At 35.0% G+C, this 20038-nt stretch overlaps 1 protein-coding gene across 1 annotated transcript in view; it reads left to right on the forward strand.

Moving 5' to 3' along the window:
* TMPRSS15 (transmembrane serine protease 15) overlaps positions 1 to 20038 on the forward strand; it is a 111749-nt gene that overhangs the window by 61711 nt on the left and 30000 nt on the right. The window contains exons 18-19 of the mRNA XM_032406219.1: positions 10681 to 10791; positions 12340 to 12472. Of these exons, the coding sequence (XP_032262110.1) occupies positions 10681 to 10791; positions 12340 to 12472 (244 nt within the window). The remainder of the gene's footprint in view (positions 1 to 10680; positions 10792 to 12339; positions 12473 to 20038) is intronic.

Below are 20038 nucleotides of genomic sequence, written 5' to 3' on the forward strand. Positions count from 1 at the left end.
ACTTGGGATTACCCGTTGCATTGTAACTTTTGGAGCAGAACGATAAAAGCATATAGTATTTCAAAGCCTATTACAACTTCAGTGACTGCATTCGAATATTCTCATTCTTTGTCATCTTATCAGAGATTTTCTTCCCTCCTTTACATCTGTAGAACCACTGGCCTAAGTCAGTTCAAAGCAGGAATCCACATCATTTTCAGCAGGTTTACTTGCTCTTCTATGGGGTGTAAAGTTGTGAATTTTGTTCACTTAAGAGGGCCATTTTAAATGTTAAAAAGCGGGTTACTTGGTGCTATGAAGAAGGAGGATGATATGTCAAGTTCCATTTGCCAAAAACATTTTCAGAGAACAGCAGGGAGTCAGGAAAGTGAGCTGTTTGGATTCCAACAACATCCAATTTAAAAATTAACATCATTAATTTCTTAAAGACACCCAGTATAGAACTGCTGCCATGAAGGGTGAAGGAATTCGATGCTGGTACTCCTGGCATGAACAACCTTCTTACCCTATATTTTTTATTATACCATAACATAATTAGCAGGAAAAAAATTGCCTGCCTGCTCATCACGGATATATCTGTATCTCTATACATGTTGATAGAGGATATGATATAACTCTTTGCATTTGACAATCTACAGAGAATTTGTGATCACTTGGACAATGATTTTTCTTATACTACTGCCCCTCCCTTGGTTCTCTCTTGATACAAATATGTCAGGAAGACAGAACACATGTCACTTCCTTTATCTGTCTTTCCTTTTCCTAGAAGACGGTGGTCAGTTTGTCCTCGACTAGAATATCTAGGAAAGTGGTAGGGTCAAAGCATTGATCTTCATCTGGCCTGTTATCTCATCTCAGATCCAGCTGTACAAATATCTGTTCCTCCACTCACAACTAGCCTATACTTTTGACTCTATCACTCAAAGTTGTATGCTTTCCTTCTGCTTTACTGCAAAGTTGATCTGTATCTTGTCTAGCCTCTGGCCATGAAAATAAACCACAACAAGCATGATGCAACCTACTTAGGTAGAATTAAGTGGTAGCCCAATCAGCTAACCTGCCCTTCTGGATTTCGTGATTAGTTTTAGAAACAGCTACTTGTGACTTCTAAGCAATAGTGACATGTATCAATCAAAATATTCAATTAGTGAAATAAGCAAACAAAATATTAAGAACTATGATCAATATATAGTATAAAAAATAGGAATAAAGTCTTCGAGATCTACTGAAAATTAGATTTTATCTTAAAATACAGTACATAAAAAAGGAGAAAATATAGAAAATGACATGATTTAAAATTATTTTTACTTTATAAATTAAAACTATTTTAAAATCATATTTATAATTATTTTTCAAAGGAGTAAAAAAATATAGTGACATGAAAGTAGCAGATGTTATATATTTATGTAAGTATGTGTTTATAAATATATATTTGTATGAATATATAATATATATATTTACTGTATATATAGTTAGGAACTAACTTAGGAAAGAACATATCACTGCTTTGAGAAATATTAATCAAGACAATTTTAAGACTATCATTTTGTTTTGCTTTTGTTTGTTTTCAGTTTCAAGTTTTCATTTAAATTCCAGTTAACATACAGTGTAATATTAGTTTCAGGTGTACAATTCATTGATTCAGCCCTTACATATAACACCCAGTGCTCATCACAAATGCCGCCCTTAATTCCCATCACCCATCTAGCCCATCTCCCACTCATCTCCCTCCATCACCCCTCAGTTTGGTCTCTATCCCTAAGAGTCTCTATGGTTTGCTTCCCTCTCTCCCCTTTTCTCCCCCTCCCATATGTTCATCTGTTTTGTTTCTTAAATTCTGCATATGAGTGAAATCATATGGTATTTGTCTTTGTCTGACTCACTTATTTCACTTCGCATAATATTCTCTAGCTCCATGCACATCATTGCAAATGGCAAGATTTCATTCTTTTTTATGGCTGAGTAATATTCCATCACACACACACACACACACACACACACACACATATACACAAATACCACAACTTCTTTATCCATTCATCAGTCAATGGACATTTGTGCCTGATGTTTATAGAAGCCTTATCAACAATAGCCAAATTATGGAAAGAGACTATCGTTTTTGAATCAAGCTACTGATTATGTTTCTTGAAAATTTTGTTGCTACTGATTATACTATGATATCCATATTTGTCTGCCAATATTTTATTCCAGTTTTTTCTCTTTGTGGTGTACCTATTATTTTAATTTTAATTTCATTCAACATTTGATTTAACTTAAGTTAATCATTTCGTTTTCTGATGATACCTTTAAAATGTAGATCAATAATGGACATGGATGAGAAAAATCTGATATATAATATTTAGTTCTTCTAAGATAAAAAAGACTTTGGTTGTGTATTGTTGATAAAACCTAATTGGTTCTTACAGTTACATAGAAAGTAAATGATATAATAAAGAATTTTAGTTGATAATAGAAGACACAAAATGGCTTCAGCATTATTTTTATACCTAATATTATGACTTTTAATTTTTTATTAAAAATTAATATTTAACTTTAGCTTCTAATATCTTGCTGAACACCTGCCCCCCAAAAATGATATTACAAATCAGTTGCCCCTGAAGATATTTGGAAAACCGTGGCCATTTTTAGGCAGAGGAATCTCCTACTGAAACTCTACCACAACCAAATTATTCTTTCTGATTTGATTAGAGGTCTTTGTTAATGGCATAAAAGGTACAGTTTTTTGGTTGATAGCATACCTAGTCAAACACTCTGGCACCAAAATATCCACATTTCTGCAAAAATTGCTGCACAAAAGCATGATCAAGAATGCAAAAACAATAGATAAAGAGATGGAAAAATGTGAGAATCTGCAATGGGCATGAAGGAAAAACAACACCAAGCCACAATTTGAAAATAATAAGCATTCCCAAATGAAAAGAACCAGTCAAAACTAACAGTGAAAGGTATAAAGGGGGGAAAATTATATATAGATTCTGGATCTGATTAAATGCCTAAAAATCACAATGTCTTACTGCTGTCTATAAAAAATTAATAAGCAATAATCAGTGTTATAAAATTTCTTATTTAAATTTTTAAATTTTAAGAGGAACATTTTTTGACAAATTCCTAAACAGAATAAATATAATAATTTTCCAAATGTGTTAAAAATCAGATCAGCTTTGGGGCACCTGGGTCACTCAGTAGGTTAAACATCTGACTCTTGTTTCTGATCAGGTCATGATCTCAGGATGTTGGGATCCAGCCCGTGTTGGGCTCCACACTCAGCAGGGAATCTGCTGGAGATTCTCTCTCTCCCTCCCCCTCCTCGCTCTCTCAAATAAATAAATCTTTAAAAAATCAGATCAGCTTTATATATTACTGATTTCACGATGAATACTTAAAGACAATATAGTGATATTTCTAAGATTTTGTGGAGAATTAAATGTATGGGCACCAATATCATCTATATGGCATCTGTCATCTATTATTTGAATACAAAAGAATTAATTCTTCAAAGTATCTTAAAGTAGTGTAAGAAAATACCTAATACCTACCTGCTGGAAAAGAGGACTTCCCAAATTTTTTCCAAGAATGATGTCATGAAAAGGGCTTTTGAAAAAAGTATTATATATTTTTTTAAATCATTATATTGTACATCTGAAACTAATATAACAATCTATGTTAACTATACAGGAATTAAAATTAAAAAATTAAAAAACAATCTGAATTTTTTAAAAAAGGAGAAGAACTGAATAATTTTTTTCCAAAAGAGATATAGAAATGACCAAAAAGTACATGAAAAGATGCTCGACATCACTCATCATCAGGGCAATGCAAATCCAAAACACAATGAGATATCAACTCATGCTTGTTAAAATGGCTATTGTTGAAAAGACAAGTAATAAATAACAAGTATTGGTGAGGATGTGGGGTAAAGGGAACCCTTGTATACTATTGATGGGAAGGCAAACTGGTACAGCCACTATGGAAAACATTATGAAGGTTTCACAAAATTTAAAATTAGAACTACCATATAATCCAGCAATCCCACTTCTGGGTGTGAATCCAGAAGAAATGAAATCAGAATCTCAAAGAGATATCTGTACTTCCATGTTCATTGCAGTGTTATTTATGATAGCCAAGATATAGAAACAACTTCAATGACAATCTACAGATAAATGGATAAAGGTAATGTGGTATATTATAGTCAATGGAATACTATTCATCCATGAGAAAGAAGGAAATCCTGTCATTTGTGACAACATGGATAAACCTTGAGGCCATTAGGCTAAGGGAAATAAGTCAGAGGAAGACAAATACTACATTATATCACGTAGGTGGAATCTAAAAAAGCCGAACTCTTAGAAATGGAAGGAAAATACATACATACATACATACATACATACATACATACATAAATACATAAATAAATAAAAATAAGAAAAAAGTATATTCATAAAGAAATGAAGATGAATTATAAAACCAACTGAACTAACGAGATAAAAAACTAACTCTAACTAGGCAAATGGATTTTTTTTCATAAATCCAAACAATTGGAATAATTATTGGTCATCCTACCATCTGCAAAAAAGAAACCATTTTGACACAAAATTTTAGAGAAATGTAGGTCTTTTTAAAAAAACTTAAATGAGAACAAAGGAAAGAGGTGGAAAGAATAGATCACAAAAAGGAATACAACAATAAATCTCTTCCAACAAAAATATTACAGTTTCTGGTTTTTAGTAGATTTTTATGAGATAAATACAACACCAAGGATTTTGAAAAAGCAATTCTATTCAAGGTAAAAGCCTAAGAGCACAATCTATTACTTCTAACATGAAATAGATCCCAAGTTTTTGGTGTAGGGGTTGTTCATATTTGTTTACCCATTTGCTAGATTGCAATTACTATGATTTTGTTATTCAAGAAATAAATCGTTTAGAGAGAATTCCTGATTGAACCTAGAATGGAGGCTTCCATGACCATCACTATGTGGTGAATACTCTGGGAATGTGATTTCCCAACCCTCCTGGACACGGGACAGATGGGGCTGTGGAGTAGAAAATTGGCTGAATGAGTCATCATCAGCACAATCTTCTCCCAGCAGGATTTTTACACCAAAAGACTGAAAAGCAATTATAGAAACAGGGAATTGGCAGTGGAAGATAATCAAGCTGGTAATGGAAAGAGAGGTTGAGCACACTTATCTGTTTATATGGTGTCCTGCTTCGAGGATCATTTTAGAAAGAAGTATAAAAGGGATATCACAAATTTTCAGCATTTATGTACTTCATTTATCTTCTGTGATATTTTAAGGGCACCTCCCAATGCATTCAACTGAAATATAAAACAATTGTATAGCATATTTTTGTATCTCCTTTCCTTATCCTATTTTTAGCATTTCCTTGTAAATTAAACTAGAGCATATGAAATATAGATTTATTAAGATCTGTCTCCCATAAATGTCCCCTCATTGCTCTTTTCTGATACTCAGAGTCTTAATTTGGAATTCAATTGTGCTTATCAGGCAACGGTGGAAGTGGCAGCTGATTACATTTAGGGGTTTAGAGCCCTCCCCAGATTGTGTGGCATGGGCCTTAGAGATCAATTCAGTTCCATTTAAAGCCAAGCATATGTTGACTAAATGAGGCAGGGCTACTGGAGACTTCATAAAAAGAAGATGGGAAAATTCAATTCTTAGCAATATTTCTTCTTCCCTCTCTCACTATGAGCATAAAATGATCAGAAGTAAGATTTCAGAGGCCACAGAGAGCTACACTTGTGGGTTAAAGACTTCTTAATGAAGCTGAACTGCTCTATGTTGCAAAGAATCAGAATCCAGTTCATGCATGTAAGGAAAATTTTGGATGAGTTTATTTACACTTTCTTCAGAATTTATCATTTCTACTCAGTTCAGGAACAAGAGATCATTTTGCCCCCTTCAGCATTTTTTCATTGAACGCATCTATTTTACAGAAGCAAGTTATTTTCTTTTCTAGATTCGTAGGCCATGACCTCAACAGCTTCAGGCCACAGCACAAAAATAAATTACAATCTTCAGATCTTTATATATGTATTCACTCATACTTTCATTCAAAAATTTAAATTTCCATTCAGCAAGTATGTGCTTTACTAAATAAACATAGCCTGATGACACTAGTAAAAGAGTAAAATTATCAATTAACTTATCTATGATTAAATTCTTGGCATTGAGAACTCATTTTTACATAATGATTTTAACAAGCTAGGAAAACAAAGTAATGAGATAATTTAAAAATAACTCATGGCGACTAATATTCTCTATTAAGATATTTAATCATGGATATGTAATTAGGCTGTCAACTTTTTAAATAAATATAATATATATCAAAGTATAGATTTAAAATAGAATATACAAATACAAACACATGCATACCTAGTTTTAAGCTTTCTTGCTTTTTAAAGGAAAATTAATAGTGGAGAGATAAAATATAAAGTCAGTTAAAATATTAATGCTTGCCTGTAGAATATGAAATTGTCTTCACCCATTTATCATCTCACTAATCTGGTTAAAAACTATGTGTTTGTGAAACAAATTGATAATTACATTTACAAGAACATCCCTAACAATATTATAGTTGATATATGTAACCTACTTCTCTCATTGGGGTAAAGATTTGTAGAAACAACCAGACCAACCATGTCTTCCTTAAAATATTTTTTTTTATTAATTTAACTTAGATTTGGGTTGCAAAGCATAGAATATTCCAAAGTTAAAAATAAAGTACAAACAGCTCCAATTATTGTTTTAAGAGACCCAGAGGAAAAGATTAAGCATGCTTTCTTGTTGTTTAGATGGTTATCTGAGGGGAACATAGCACAACTGGAACATGGAAGTAAGAATGTTAACTTAAAATATCAGTGAAAGGAATGCTTTCTAAGTGTTACTCTTTTTGCTGTTAAGAATATTGTTCATGGAACGCCTGGGTGGCTCAGTCGGTTAAGCGTCTGCCTTCAGCTCAGGTCATGATCCCAGAGTCCTGGGATCGAGTTCTATATTGGGCTCCTTGCTCGGCGGGGAGCCTGTTTCTCCCTCTGCCTGCCACTTCCCCTGCTTGTGCACTTTTTCTCTCTCTCACTCTGACAAATAAATAAAATCTTAAAAAAAATGTATTTCTTTAAAAAAAGATATTATTCATTAGCATTCAATATATTCATGTTGGTGTACCAAATACATTTCTTTTTTTTACCTGGCTCTCAGAATACACCTAAGACATAATAGTATTTATTCCCATTGGACAGTCAAAGAAACTAAGGCTCAGAAAGAGTAATTTATTTGCTCAAGGTTGAAAATAAACATAAAGAAAATGACTAAATTGCAGCTCAAACTAAGGTCATAAGATTCCAGAGCTTATGTTTTAGCCACATTCAAATACAAACAAGCATATCTTACCTTCATAATTCATAGAATCAATTTCTGTTTTGTAAATCAGTAGAGTCGCCATTAGACAATTGTCCAATTTAAAAAATGTATTTCTTTGAAATCATACTTTTTAAAGGTTGCTTTATATTATGTCAACTCTGTTACTAGGGTTCATACTGATCTTTGAGGCATATTGCTCATTTAACATAAATTAATTCACTTAATGTTTAACAGATACTACTGATTTCCCACTTTATGCCAGGCATGTAAAGATGAAGAAACAAGGCGTATGGGTATTTCAGTTAGGAAACTGTATATTCCGTTTAAAGAATGGACTCAACAAGAGTGTCAACAGAAAAAGCTTTCTTTTTCTCCACCTACTTTATTTCAAATCTCTCTTTGGCCCCTGGATATTTTGGGCAGATCTCTTCACTCTCCCAATTTTGTTAGGTATTAAATTTTCTTAACTGGGTAATTAAGACTCACTTCTAACTATTAAGATGTACTGTCAAATACCTCATCAAAACTTTAATATCATCTAGTTCAAAGTTTCTTTTATCTCCCAGTTCTGGGTACAAAACTTAGCCTGACAACTTAAGGTAGAGGAGAGTAGAAATACTGCCTTTGACTCATTTTCCACCTTCTTTCCCTTCCATCTTCCTATAGCTGTAGTGTCCGAGGAGAGGCAAACAGGAAAATTCTATCACCACTGTATTTTTCTTTTGGCTAATAGTGGCTCCTGGCCAAATGCTAGCTCTTTTGTAGAACAGAACTGTGGGTTATTTGGAGCATTCTTCTCCCGCCCCCATCCCAGGACTACTGCACTGTTGGCATGAGTGGTACTCTTCCTAGACAATCTCCTATAGCCCTACTCAGCTCCTAATCCACCCCTCACCCCAGCTTCTATCTCTCCACTTTGTGTTGGAGTCAGCTGTCACTCAATTATCCAGTGTCCATTGGTCAAAAAGAAAGTCATGCACTTTTCCCACATGGAGAAAATGCAGGTTGTTTCCACTGCCACCCTCTCTCCTGGCCCCTAACTACCATCAAGGGAATTTCCAGCCTAACTTCCGACTTTGAATTCATTACACAGGAAGTGAACATAAATCTTTATTTGTACAGCTATCTGCCCATAAACTTCTTAGTTTAGTTTAGACTAAAGTCACCACTTCCTGTGAAGTTATTCACTATACTTCAGTTTAGTCTGATATTTTCAAAAAGCTGATCATGGAATCAATTTATTTGGTTTGACTAGCATTTCTTATTATGGAATGGAATAAAATAAAATAGAACAAAATTCAGAATAGAACAGAACAGAATATGAGGCTCCTGGGTGGCTCAGTCATTAAGCATCTGCCTTCGGCTCAGGTCACGATCCCAGGGTCCTGGGATTGAGCCCCGCATCAGGCTCCCCGCTCAGTGGGAAGCCTGCTTCTCCCTCTCCCACTCCACCTGCTTGTGTTCCCTCTCTCGCTGTGTAACTCTCTGTCAAATAAATAAATAAAATCTTTAAAAAAAAAAAAGAACAAAACAGAATAAGCATGTTTAATTTAGTTACACACACATACACATACGCGCACACACACACACAGACACACACATGAGTTGAAAAAAAATCTGAAAGCTCCTGCATTAATCCCATGGAAGCACCAGCCCTTGAGATTCTTTGGTGTAAAAAAAAAAAAATTCAGGTGGGGCGTGGTTGATGACCCTCCTCCTTTAAGGCAACTCGATATGAATTGTTGTCTTGGAGCTTCCTTCACTTGGTGTGCTGGATGGCACCATCTTCCCCTCTCTCACTTGAAAACACTCTTCCTCAAGGTCATTACACAGTCTTTTTTTAGAAAAAAACTCTTATCCTCTTTATATATATATATCTGGAAATAGATGATGAGTATTGATTGTTGCTAGACCAATTTTGATATTTTTTTTAGTAAGTGTAGTATGGCTACATTTAGTACCTCTTTTTAGAGTGTAAGAGTATTGATCAGTACTCTCAGATTTGGGGCTACAACCTAGATTTAAAACAACAGGAATGATTCCTTTCAAGTGCCATTACATTTGATCATGATAAATTGAGAAAGTCCATATGGAGATTAGTACAGTTCAGTTTTGAAACCACTTTAACATGAACTGTGTCTCCTTGAAAACAATATAATAGTTTATGAGTAATATCCATAATAGCTTTCAAAATATAGGTTTCCCTCTTCCTTATTTTTATCAAGGGCTTTTGTTTCCCCATTATGATCATTCATGCACCATGTAGGGGAAGAAACATCAAGCCTCTACGTGCCCAACCACTATCTCCCTTCTCAGGGAAGCCAAATCCCGTGTGGCCCTCAACCCAGATCCTAATACTGCCATGTAGCTATCCCTCCCAAGCTACAGTTAGAAATAATAAATAAATAAATAAATAAATAAACAAACAAACATGTTGAGGGAACAAGACCCTCTGTCCCTGCACAAAACCCTGTAAGATCAAACTGTTCCAGGAAACAGCAGTATCCACTTTCCTCAAACAATGAATATTTCCAGTAGGCCCATTTTTGCATGACTCAAATTCTAGAAACCACCAACTACCTCCAGAACCACTCAGTTCCTTCCTTGTTCAGTCTCTTCATTTTCCTTCTGTTTCTTCATATGCCAATCACATTCCCTTGACTCTAACCCTGATTTACTTGTTTGGAGCTCCATCTTTAAGCTCCTAACAAATTACTGCTAATGCAGAGTTTCCATTTCTTTGTAACTACTTTTCCTACCTGACCCATGCTTTACATGATCTCACTGTTTACAGCCTGGTCCAACTTTGGTCCCACCAAAAGACAACTTCCACATTTCTCTGTAGTGTAAGTTTTGATGTATCATTTGGGTGGTGAAATCAATAGATCTTTTTATGCTTGTGTAACATTCCAATGGTTGTTGCTTGTATGTTCATTTGGGGTGGTGGAGTTTATTGAAGAAACTAACAGAGTTTGTGAGGGAGGGGTGTATCCCAAACCTCTTGGCCATCTCTTAGAACTACTCTGTGCTCTGCTGCAAAGAAGATGCCTAAGGGTTTATCCACGCTTTTCTCAAGCCACATCTCTGGCCTTGACACGACTATTGCAGAGGTATCCTGAGCAACTAAGTGTGTATAGTCTTACTTGATATTAAATCTAGCTCAACCATGCACTGGGGTAAAAGTCTCACGTGTAAAGAGGCAGAAATGGGATGGATACTACAGGATCATCTATTTGTCACCTCTTCACCCTATACATAATATTCTCTCTCCATAGAGCCCTGCAAAGAAGACCATTTTCAGTGTAAGAATGGAGAGTGTGTCCCACTGGTGAATCTCTGTGATGGTCTTCTACACTGTAAGGATGGCTCAGATGAAGCACATTGCGGTATGTTCTATTTTTAGGAAAACCCTTTTGTCGCTTTAGCCTCTACATTTGGATGCTACAAATGTAAAAGAAAGATTAGGAATGTGTTTATCAGGTCGTGTTTTGGTGCTTTTGGGTATGATCATCCCTCAGTGATTTCAACACTTCCAACGCCATTCTGGTTAGGAGCAAAGTCAACATGCAGACCCCTGTTTTATTTGTCTATTTAAATGTAAATTTAGTAACTTTAAGTCTAGGACAACCCATATTCACATAGAAACCATAAAATACCAGAGAGAGACAATGGCCTGCACCAGGTCCTCTAGCACCGCCCTTAATGACTATGATGCTCTGCCCATCGTCTGCATATGGAGACACCCTCATGTTTACTTAGAACTATGTTAGACTTGCCCTTTTGTATTCTTGGTTCTTCAATACCTACTCCTGCTTTGTTGAGTCCTCAGCCTAGCCCACTTCCAGATCTCTATAACATAATGAGCAATGGCTACTTTTTCTATGTCTTGCTTTTATTTCTAAGCAACTATTTAATGCTACTTATTATGTGCTATAACTGAGCACTGTAAAACAACCTTATCATAATAAGAATTAGCTCTTTTTAGCCATGAGAAACCTGAGGCTTGGCGAAGTTAAGTGGCTGCCAAAGATCCCACACCTGGTAAGGGCTAGAGTTGCCTTTTCAACTTAAGTCTGTCTAATTCTAAAGTCAGTGCTCTTACTTTGCTCAGAATAGGGAAAAAATGTAAACAATAACATTAACTTACAGAATTACAGTATGGTGTTTGTGCTGAAACTATCATTGCTGATGTTTCACCTGTTTGATAAACTCACTTAGCTTGGCCCAGTCCCTACCTGGCCACTCACAGCGTTTATACTGTATCCAACATGCTTGTAAAATGGCAGGGAAGAAGATGGAAACCAAACAGCAAAAGAACAAGGCCAAAGAAAATAGTTTCTAGAGAAGGAAGTAGGGGGGAAAAAGTGCTTAAAGTTGTTTCTGAACTTGAATTTTCCTTCTTTTAGAGATTAAGCTTGTAAGACATGCTCCTCACAAATAACTTTATTTTCTGTTTATATGCTGTACTGATATGCAATAAACTTCCATATCTCTGCCTTTTCCATTTTTATAGATATACAAAAGAGCAATGTTAAGTCTACCAAATTTGTATTTTTCCAACTTAGGCCTTCTAATACTCTTAAGAAAAATTACGATCAATCTCTAAACTAAATGTTAAGAACATTACACATGTACCTTACTATTTTTTTTGAGAGAGTGAGAGAGAGAGAGAGAGAGAGAGAGAGAGAGAGAACACGGAAGGGGGAGGGGCACAGTGAAGGGGAGAGAAAGAATCTTAAGCAGGCTCCACCCCAGCGCAGAGCCTGGTGGAGATCGATCTCAGGACCCTGAGATCATGACCTGAGCTGAAATCAAGAGTCGGATGCTTAACCATCTGAGCCACCCAGGCACCCCAACACATGTAGTTTAGAGCCCATTATTTACTTTTAACAACTTAGGTCAAAATGACCCTGTGTGTGATCGAATCTCTTTAGTGCGTCTTTTCAACGGCACAATGAACAGCAATGGTTTGGTGCAGTTCAGAATCCTGAGCATGTGGCGTACAGCTTGTGCTGACAACTGGACCACCCAGATTTCAAATGATGTCTGTCAGCTGCTGGGACTAGGGTAAGTAATTCTACTCAGCTCTGTTTTAAGAGATTCTCAAACTATTTTATTGGTATCAAACTGGGTTTATTGAGACATTTAAAATTTATGGAAGTTATGAATTTAGAAAATACACGTGAGCAAAAGGAAGAAAATAAAAATCTTGATTAACACCATTCTCAAAACAACCACTGTTAATAACCTTCTTATAAATATGATATAAACTAAGTATATAGAAATACTGTATTATAAAATCATACAAAATATCATATTATGCTGTTTTATAGTCTACTTACACGTGAGCATTTCTCATGTCATTAAATATTTTCTATAAATTATCGAAGAAAATGAAATATTCTATGTTATGCTATATCGCAATATATATATAACTAATCACAAGGGTCCTTAGAGAACATGCTTTTGCTGTATCTTTGCAACATTTCCACAATAATTCCTTTGGAAAATCTGTAGCAGTATAATTACTGTGAGAAAGGGTATGTAAAATTTCAAGATTTTTTTGAAGAAGCATAATGAAAGTGATAATTCCACATTAATGATGCACCTAAAATTTATTATAGTTCCAATCTGTCATAATATATTACATCAAATATACAAGTTCACCATATTCATTTTTTACCTTCCCATCAATCTCAAAAGTAATGAAGTTTAAAATAGAAGGGAAGAGTAGTAATAATCTGCTTCTTTTAAGTTGTATAGTCAACTCTAATTCAGCATTCTGATCCTTTGGTATTCATGATTTGGGAGATTTAACCATATTAGATCATGGATGGTTATTTTATCATGTATAGCACTATATTATTTACTAGTTTGTCTTGTCATATTAAACCATAAAGTCTATAAATATAGGAACTATGCCTATTATATCCATTACTGCATTGCTAACATTCAGACTTATCGTTGTCTCAAAATATAGATATTAAATAAACATTTCCTAAAGAAATAAATTATTCATTACATATAAATATATGTGCATATAAAATAGAAATATCTAGCTATCTAAATGCCCAAAGTTGTTCAACTATAAATCATTATCATTTTCCTTCTGTCCTGATGGGGATTGATTTTCTAATCCATTCTAAAAATTTTATATAAAGTGAAAAAGTCAACATCCACACATAACCTCAGCATTTGGCAATTATCTCAACTGTTCCTAGTTCATCAAAATCAAAGGTAATTGATTGCTTTCTTTATAAGGGGCCCTTCTTTTTAGCTGATTAATAATCATATAGTCTTCATGCTATACCCAGATTTTCAAAATTTATTTCAAAATGTTTATTTTTTTAACCAAAGACATATTTTCCACTAGAAATAACATTAATGCAGTGATTAGGTCTTGATGTAATCTATAATGGCCATTTAATTTCTAGTAGACTGGGAGAGTTACATTGTATATTAATGCCAATCTAGTACCTAACCACCGCATATAGGTATTTCACCATTGGAAAATGTGTTGAGGTCCCATTCAGAGTGTCAGAAATGCCCCACGATTTCTTGCAATTTGAATTGAGAGTTTTCAACTTCCATTACTTCCTAAAATGCTGTTCATTCAGAATGTGAACTCCCCAGCTTTAAGTCTCATTTGAGTGATGTCAACCTCATCAGGAAAACAAATTCCTATAAAGAGCAAAAGGAGGATGTTAGTTTTATCATCCATTATGTAAATAATCCTAACTGAGGATTATTAATCAGAGACTTCCTGCACTTTATATATATATATTATTGTTTTTATAATACATTATAGCTTGTATTCTAACAAAAATTCTTTCAACATGGGAAACTTTGAGACATAAAGAGGCTTGGAGGAAGGTAAGCTGTAGAGGGAATAATGTTTTTGGATGAAGGGCCAACAAAACATTGAAACTGACAGTTGTTTATTTATTCTCACTTCAAGTAAAGCACTGGGTAAGTGGCAATGTTTCCAGATTCCTACTTTAATGTTGATTTTAGTTCAATAGTAAGTCCATACAGGTGACGCCCTAGGAAGTCATTTGCTTTCACTACCGAACTTGGTAATTCTTGGGAATTGTTTTATAGACTCACGAATTTAGTAAAGAGTAAGCTAAAGAGATTGGTAACTTGACCTTGTTTCCACAAGTGATGAATCCAAATGCCCTGGATGATGGAACTTGTGTTCCAATTCACCATCTATCCAAGCATCATTATATGGTTATAGACCCAGGAGGTTTTTCATTCTGGTTGTGAATCTTAACTAAATAGTTTCCTGGAGGATATATGGGGTCAAAATGAATCCTTTGCAAAGAACAAAATATCAATATCTTCACTGACAGAAGTTTTTAAACTTTGAATGAAAGATGTTGGGGATTCCTACAATTGCATGAGAGAATGTATTACAAAGGAGACATATATCTTTATTACTTTTTAACAGTTGCTAATATAAATGTATTATTTTGGATTACTCCTGGATCAGAAATTTAAGCATTAGCAAAGATACCGTGTCTGTTCCATGGATGAGTAAAACATGGTTTTTGCTTTAAATATGGTGGGGACAGACACATAAAAATATAATGACAATGTAACGTGATAAATACAATGTGCTAGAAGAGAACCGCTCACTTTGGGCATGTCAGGGAAGGCGTTCTAGAAAACAGGTTGAGCTGAGTGGATGACAGGCAACCCCACACAACTGGGTACTATCCATTTACATGTTTCCCCAGCCAGATTTTACTCTCTAGTTCACTGACCTCATTTCCTATGAATCACAGTCCTTCCATCAGGAGACAGAGACAAAGAACTAGATTTTTTAGTGTGTATCAAGCAAATAGTACATCCCACTGCCTTAGATACAATATTTTTGATGAAGGTCAGGCACTTGCATTCTTCAGAAATGAGTCAGGTAATCTCTGCAAAGACTTTAATCTTTGGGCCTGCACTTATTAAATAGTCTCCATAGTGCTCTAGTAATTGAAAGAAAGTTATAGCTTTAATGAGAATGTGTCTAGACTGGCGCATGGTAACTGAAAGAAAACTTAGTGAGTTTAAAATGATGTGTTTGGTACAGTGGAAAGTAATTTAGGAGTCAATTTATTAAAAAGGCACTGTAGTCTCTCAAGATTATTTATGCAGATAGGGTACAAAATGCAATTCCCCAAAGATTCTAGTAAATCATGTGAGGCAGATTTCATCAGCCTTCCCTCTTTTAAATGAAACATTTTCATTCCCTGCCGTTTATAGCATGCATAAGTAAAAAAGTACTTTAAATAACACTTTCATGTCTCTGATCAAAGTATGAAAGGAAATATTTTACACGAATGCAAGGATAAATGTTAAAGAAACTTAGGGTAGTGATTTTTAAAACATTTCCTAGGAAAGCACACTACCTCGTTACTAACCCAATAAATGAACTATGTGGTTGATTTGCCTTGCTAAGCCATTAAAAACTAGAAGTCATCAGGTTTCTATAGCTTCACAGAATTTAGGAAATACTAATGTCTTAAAAATAGAGTTGGTTATACATACCCCTATTAGGCTGCTTATGAGGAGCTGCTGTTAATTTTTAAATTCTAGGGGTGCCTGGGTGGCTCAGTCGTTAAGCGTCTGCCTTTGGCTCAGGTCATGATCCTGGGATCTAGCCCCACATCGGGCTCCCTGCTCCACGGGGAGCCTGCTTCTCCTTCTCCCACTCTCCCTCTCTCACTGGGTCTCTCTCTGTCAAATAAATAAATAAAATCTAAAAAAAATTTTAAATTCTATAATAGTCCTGTGCAAGATACCTTCAGTTCAAATGTCAGAAGCCTCAGGTTGAGCCTCTCATTCTCAAATCCAAAATAAGAAATGGAATTACTTCAAGTTCTTCCATTTTAGAGGTGTTTTGAAGTTGCTGGGGAGTGGGGGGTAAAATGTTGTTTTTATAAGCCTTCCAAATAAACAGAGCATCAATGATTTAATATCCTCTATAGGCACCAGCACAAATTTGTATCCACAGTTTAACACTGGGTCCTGGAAAACTGAAAATAGAACTTGTGTTTCATAGTAGTTTTAAAAATTGGTAGACCAAAAGTATTCCTGTTCTTGTCCATACTTCCTGTCATTGTCCCCAAATTTTCAACTATGTGGGAAAAGCCTTAACACAAAATAACAACAAAGATAAGATACAGGAATCAGCAGAAAAAATTTAATTACTAACTTCTACTTTAAATGATTTATTTTTGTATTTGCTAACTTCACAAAGAAATAATTATTTTCTGTTATTTTTAATTTTTAATTTGAAAGTTTAGCACCAAAGGAAATTTTTATCATATTCTTAGCTACTTTCCTAGGGTGAGATGGGGCAGGGGCAGCTTGTGGGCAAGATGGTGGAAAATTTTTATTTTACTTGGTTTAATTGACCAAAAAAGTTCATCATTTACCTGATATACAAACTATAACTCTGATATTTTCCTATTTTAAAATTAGAAATGAATTAACCAAAAATAAGTAAGGAGAAAATAATTATAGCAAAGCATAGTAATTTTATAACTTTCTTAGATTCATATTTAGTAAGTTTATTATTTACCAGATTATGAAAAGCACAGTGGTTAGGAAATTCCATCTGCTATGGGCAAGGGAGTGAAAGCAAGTGTACCACAGACTTGTAATCCAAGAGTTGGATCAGCAGCCCCCAAACCTGGTTATAGTTAGAATCACCTGGTCTTTTACCCAGACATTTGGATTCAGTGTGGTCAATGGTTTTTGACGTTTGATTTTTAGGACCAAACTAGCAGCATCTGCAAGCCTGGAATGCAGGTACAGAAATGCAAATTCTGGAGCTCCCCCTGAGACCTACTCATGGGCAAGTCTAGAGTAAGGTTGGCAAACTGTGTTTGAACGAGCCCTTCAGGTGATTCTGATGCTAAAGTTTGAGAACCGCAATCTAGGGCAGGCTTTCTTAACCATCTTTTGCATGTCATGGACCCTTTGGCAGTCTGCTGAAACTTACCAACCTCTCCTTAGATTTGTATATTTAAATGTAAAAAATAAAATACACGTAATTACAAAGGAAATTAACTTCTTTAAAAAATAACTATCAAGGGGCACCTGATGGCCCAATTGGTTAAGCATCAGACTCTTGATTTCAGCTAAGGGTCCTGAGCTCAAGCCCAGCAAGGGACTCCCCACAGGGGCTCTGTGCTGGGTGTGGAGCCTGCTTGAGATTCTCTCTCTCTTTCTCTCTCTCTCTCTCTCTGCCTCCCTGCTGGTAGGCACTCTCTCTCTCTCTAAAAAATTTTTTTTCTTTATAAAAATAAAAAAGTAACTAGGAAAACGTTGTAAATATGATATGGTAATATGTATTTATTTAGGTATTGGATAAGATATGTTGGTGGTTCGGGCGCCTGGGTGGCTCAGTTGGTTAAGCGACTGCCTTCAGCTCAGGTCATGATCCTGGAGTCCCGGGATCGAGTCCCGCATCGGGCTCCCTGCTGAACAGGGAGCCTGCTTCTCCCTCTGACCCTCCCCCCTCTCATGCTCTCTCTATCTCATTCTCTCTCTCAAATAAATAAATAAAATCTTTAAAAAAAAAAAAAAAAAAAGATATGTTGGTGGTTCTAATGATTACTATAAGACAAAAATGAGCATAAATGATATTTTTAGATGTATGCACCAATTGCAATATTTGTTTTGATGACAAAATTATAGGTGTTGCTATCAGTGTTGTGGTTAGTCACCCACATTTGTGTAAGAAAGAAAGACTAAATTTCAATTGAAGGTTAGTAAAAGTTAATATGCAATTATTTCTTATCTAATTACAAACACCTTACTTATTATCACAGACAACAAGTAGCTTCACAGACCCCAGACCTTGGCTAGTGTGGGCCCTAGAGATCTTGAGTCTTTGCAGAGCTCCAGGTGATTTTGATGGGGTAATCTTGTCATCTCAAAGGAACCCATGAAATTTTGTGTACATGTTTCAGTAGAAAACAGAGAACTTGTACAAAACATCTCTAAAGTCTGGCAATTTGATTTCATCTGGTATCAAAAACAAAATAAAGTGAAATGAAACAGAACATCAAACTTTTTTTTTTTTTTAACTGCAACCAGCTTGAGGACCATCTCTGACAATCCATGGGGCTCCTTAGTTTGTCTTGCTGACACCAGTCTATTTTAACTTCTCTATAAAAAAACTTTTCTTGCCCAGTAGATCAAAACAAAAGTAGAGAGTTTAAAGAAACCTCTGTAAGAATGACATCATTAAAAGGGGGGAAAAAAATTTTGTTCCTTGGTTTTCACCAACCACAGCTTGGTACTATTGCTTTCTCTGAAAAACTCATTCCTGATTTCTCCCACTAAGTATTTGAAAACAATTTATTGGGAATTAAGGGACTCTTTTATATGAGATGTCATATTTATATTGATACAATTCAGGGAGAATTCTCATTGTCTTTAATTCTTATTTTGACTTCTACTCTAATGGGTATTTTGTAACCCCAGAGAGATTTATATGGCAAGGAAATTGCTGAGACTATAGTCATACATATAAAGGGTTAAGAAAATATCTCTTATGTTTGGCACAACTCTGAATCATCTACCTACAAGTTTTCTACAATATATAGCTATTTAGTCTATAAAAGTCTGATACAGACTTTTTTTTTTTACTCAAAGACTTTTTTTACTCAATCCATTACATACAAGCCAATATCCTGTATCATTTCCTTAGATCCTGGTTTGTTTTGGGGTTTTTTTGTTTTGTTTTGTTTTATTCAAATTCAAGTTAATTAACATATAGTGCAGACAGCCACATGCAGAAGAATGAAGTTGGACCACTTTCTTCCACCATACACAAAAATAAATTCAAAATGGATGAAAGACCTAAATGTGAGACTGGAATCCATCAAAATCCTAGAGGAGAACATAGGCAGCAACTTCTTTGACCTTGGTCGCAGCAACTTCTTGCTAGACACATTGCCCAAGGCAAGGGAAACAAAAGCAAAAATGAAGTATTGGAACGTCATCAAGATAAAATCTTTTGCACAGCAAAGGAAACAGTCAACAAAACTAAAAGACAACCTATGGAATGGGAGAAGGTATTTGTGAATGATGTATCAGATAAAGGGTTAGTCTTGTTAGATCCTGTTATTTGTGGGGAAGCTTCTATATTCTAAAACAGAAAGAGTTGAGAACAGGAGAAAACTTTTGCCCTTTGAAATGAATAACAAAATTTTCTTGTTCATTTTATTTCCCTTCTAAAAATTATTTCCAATTCCTCAACCTGTAAATAATGCCTTATATTCTATGAGACCAAGGGCCATTTTGAGTAAAATTGATAAAGTCTAATGGAACAATATACCAATATACCTTCTGTCCCTTTCTTTAATTTTTCCTTCTTCCTCTTTCCCTTGTTTTCATTCTTCCTTATTTTTTGCTTCCTTCCTCCCTTTCCTATTCCCTTCCTTCTTTTCTCATTTCCTTCCATCTTCTTCTTTATACCCTTACCTTTCAAAAGAAACTGAGGTGATTTATAACAAAGGGTATGTTCAGTAAGATTAATAGAATAGTAGCTGAAAATAAGGTCTGAAGAAATAAAAAGGCAAATCTATAAAACATACAGGGTTAGCACAATTACTAATATTT

The sequence above is a fragment of the Phoca vitulina genome, unplaced genomic scaffold, assembly GCF_004348235.1.
Source record: "Phoca vitulina isolate PV1807 unplaced genomic scaffold, GSC_HSeal_1.0 scaffold8, whole genome shotgun sequence".
NCBI lineage: Eukaryota > Metazoa > Chordata > Mammalia > Carnivora > Phocidae > Phoca > Phoca vitulina.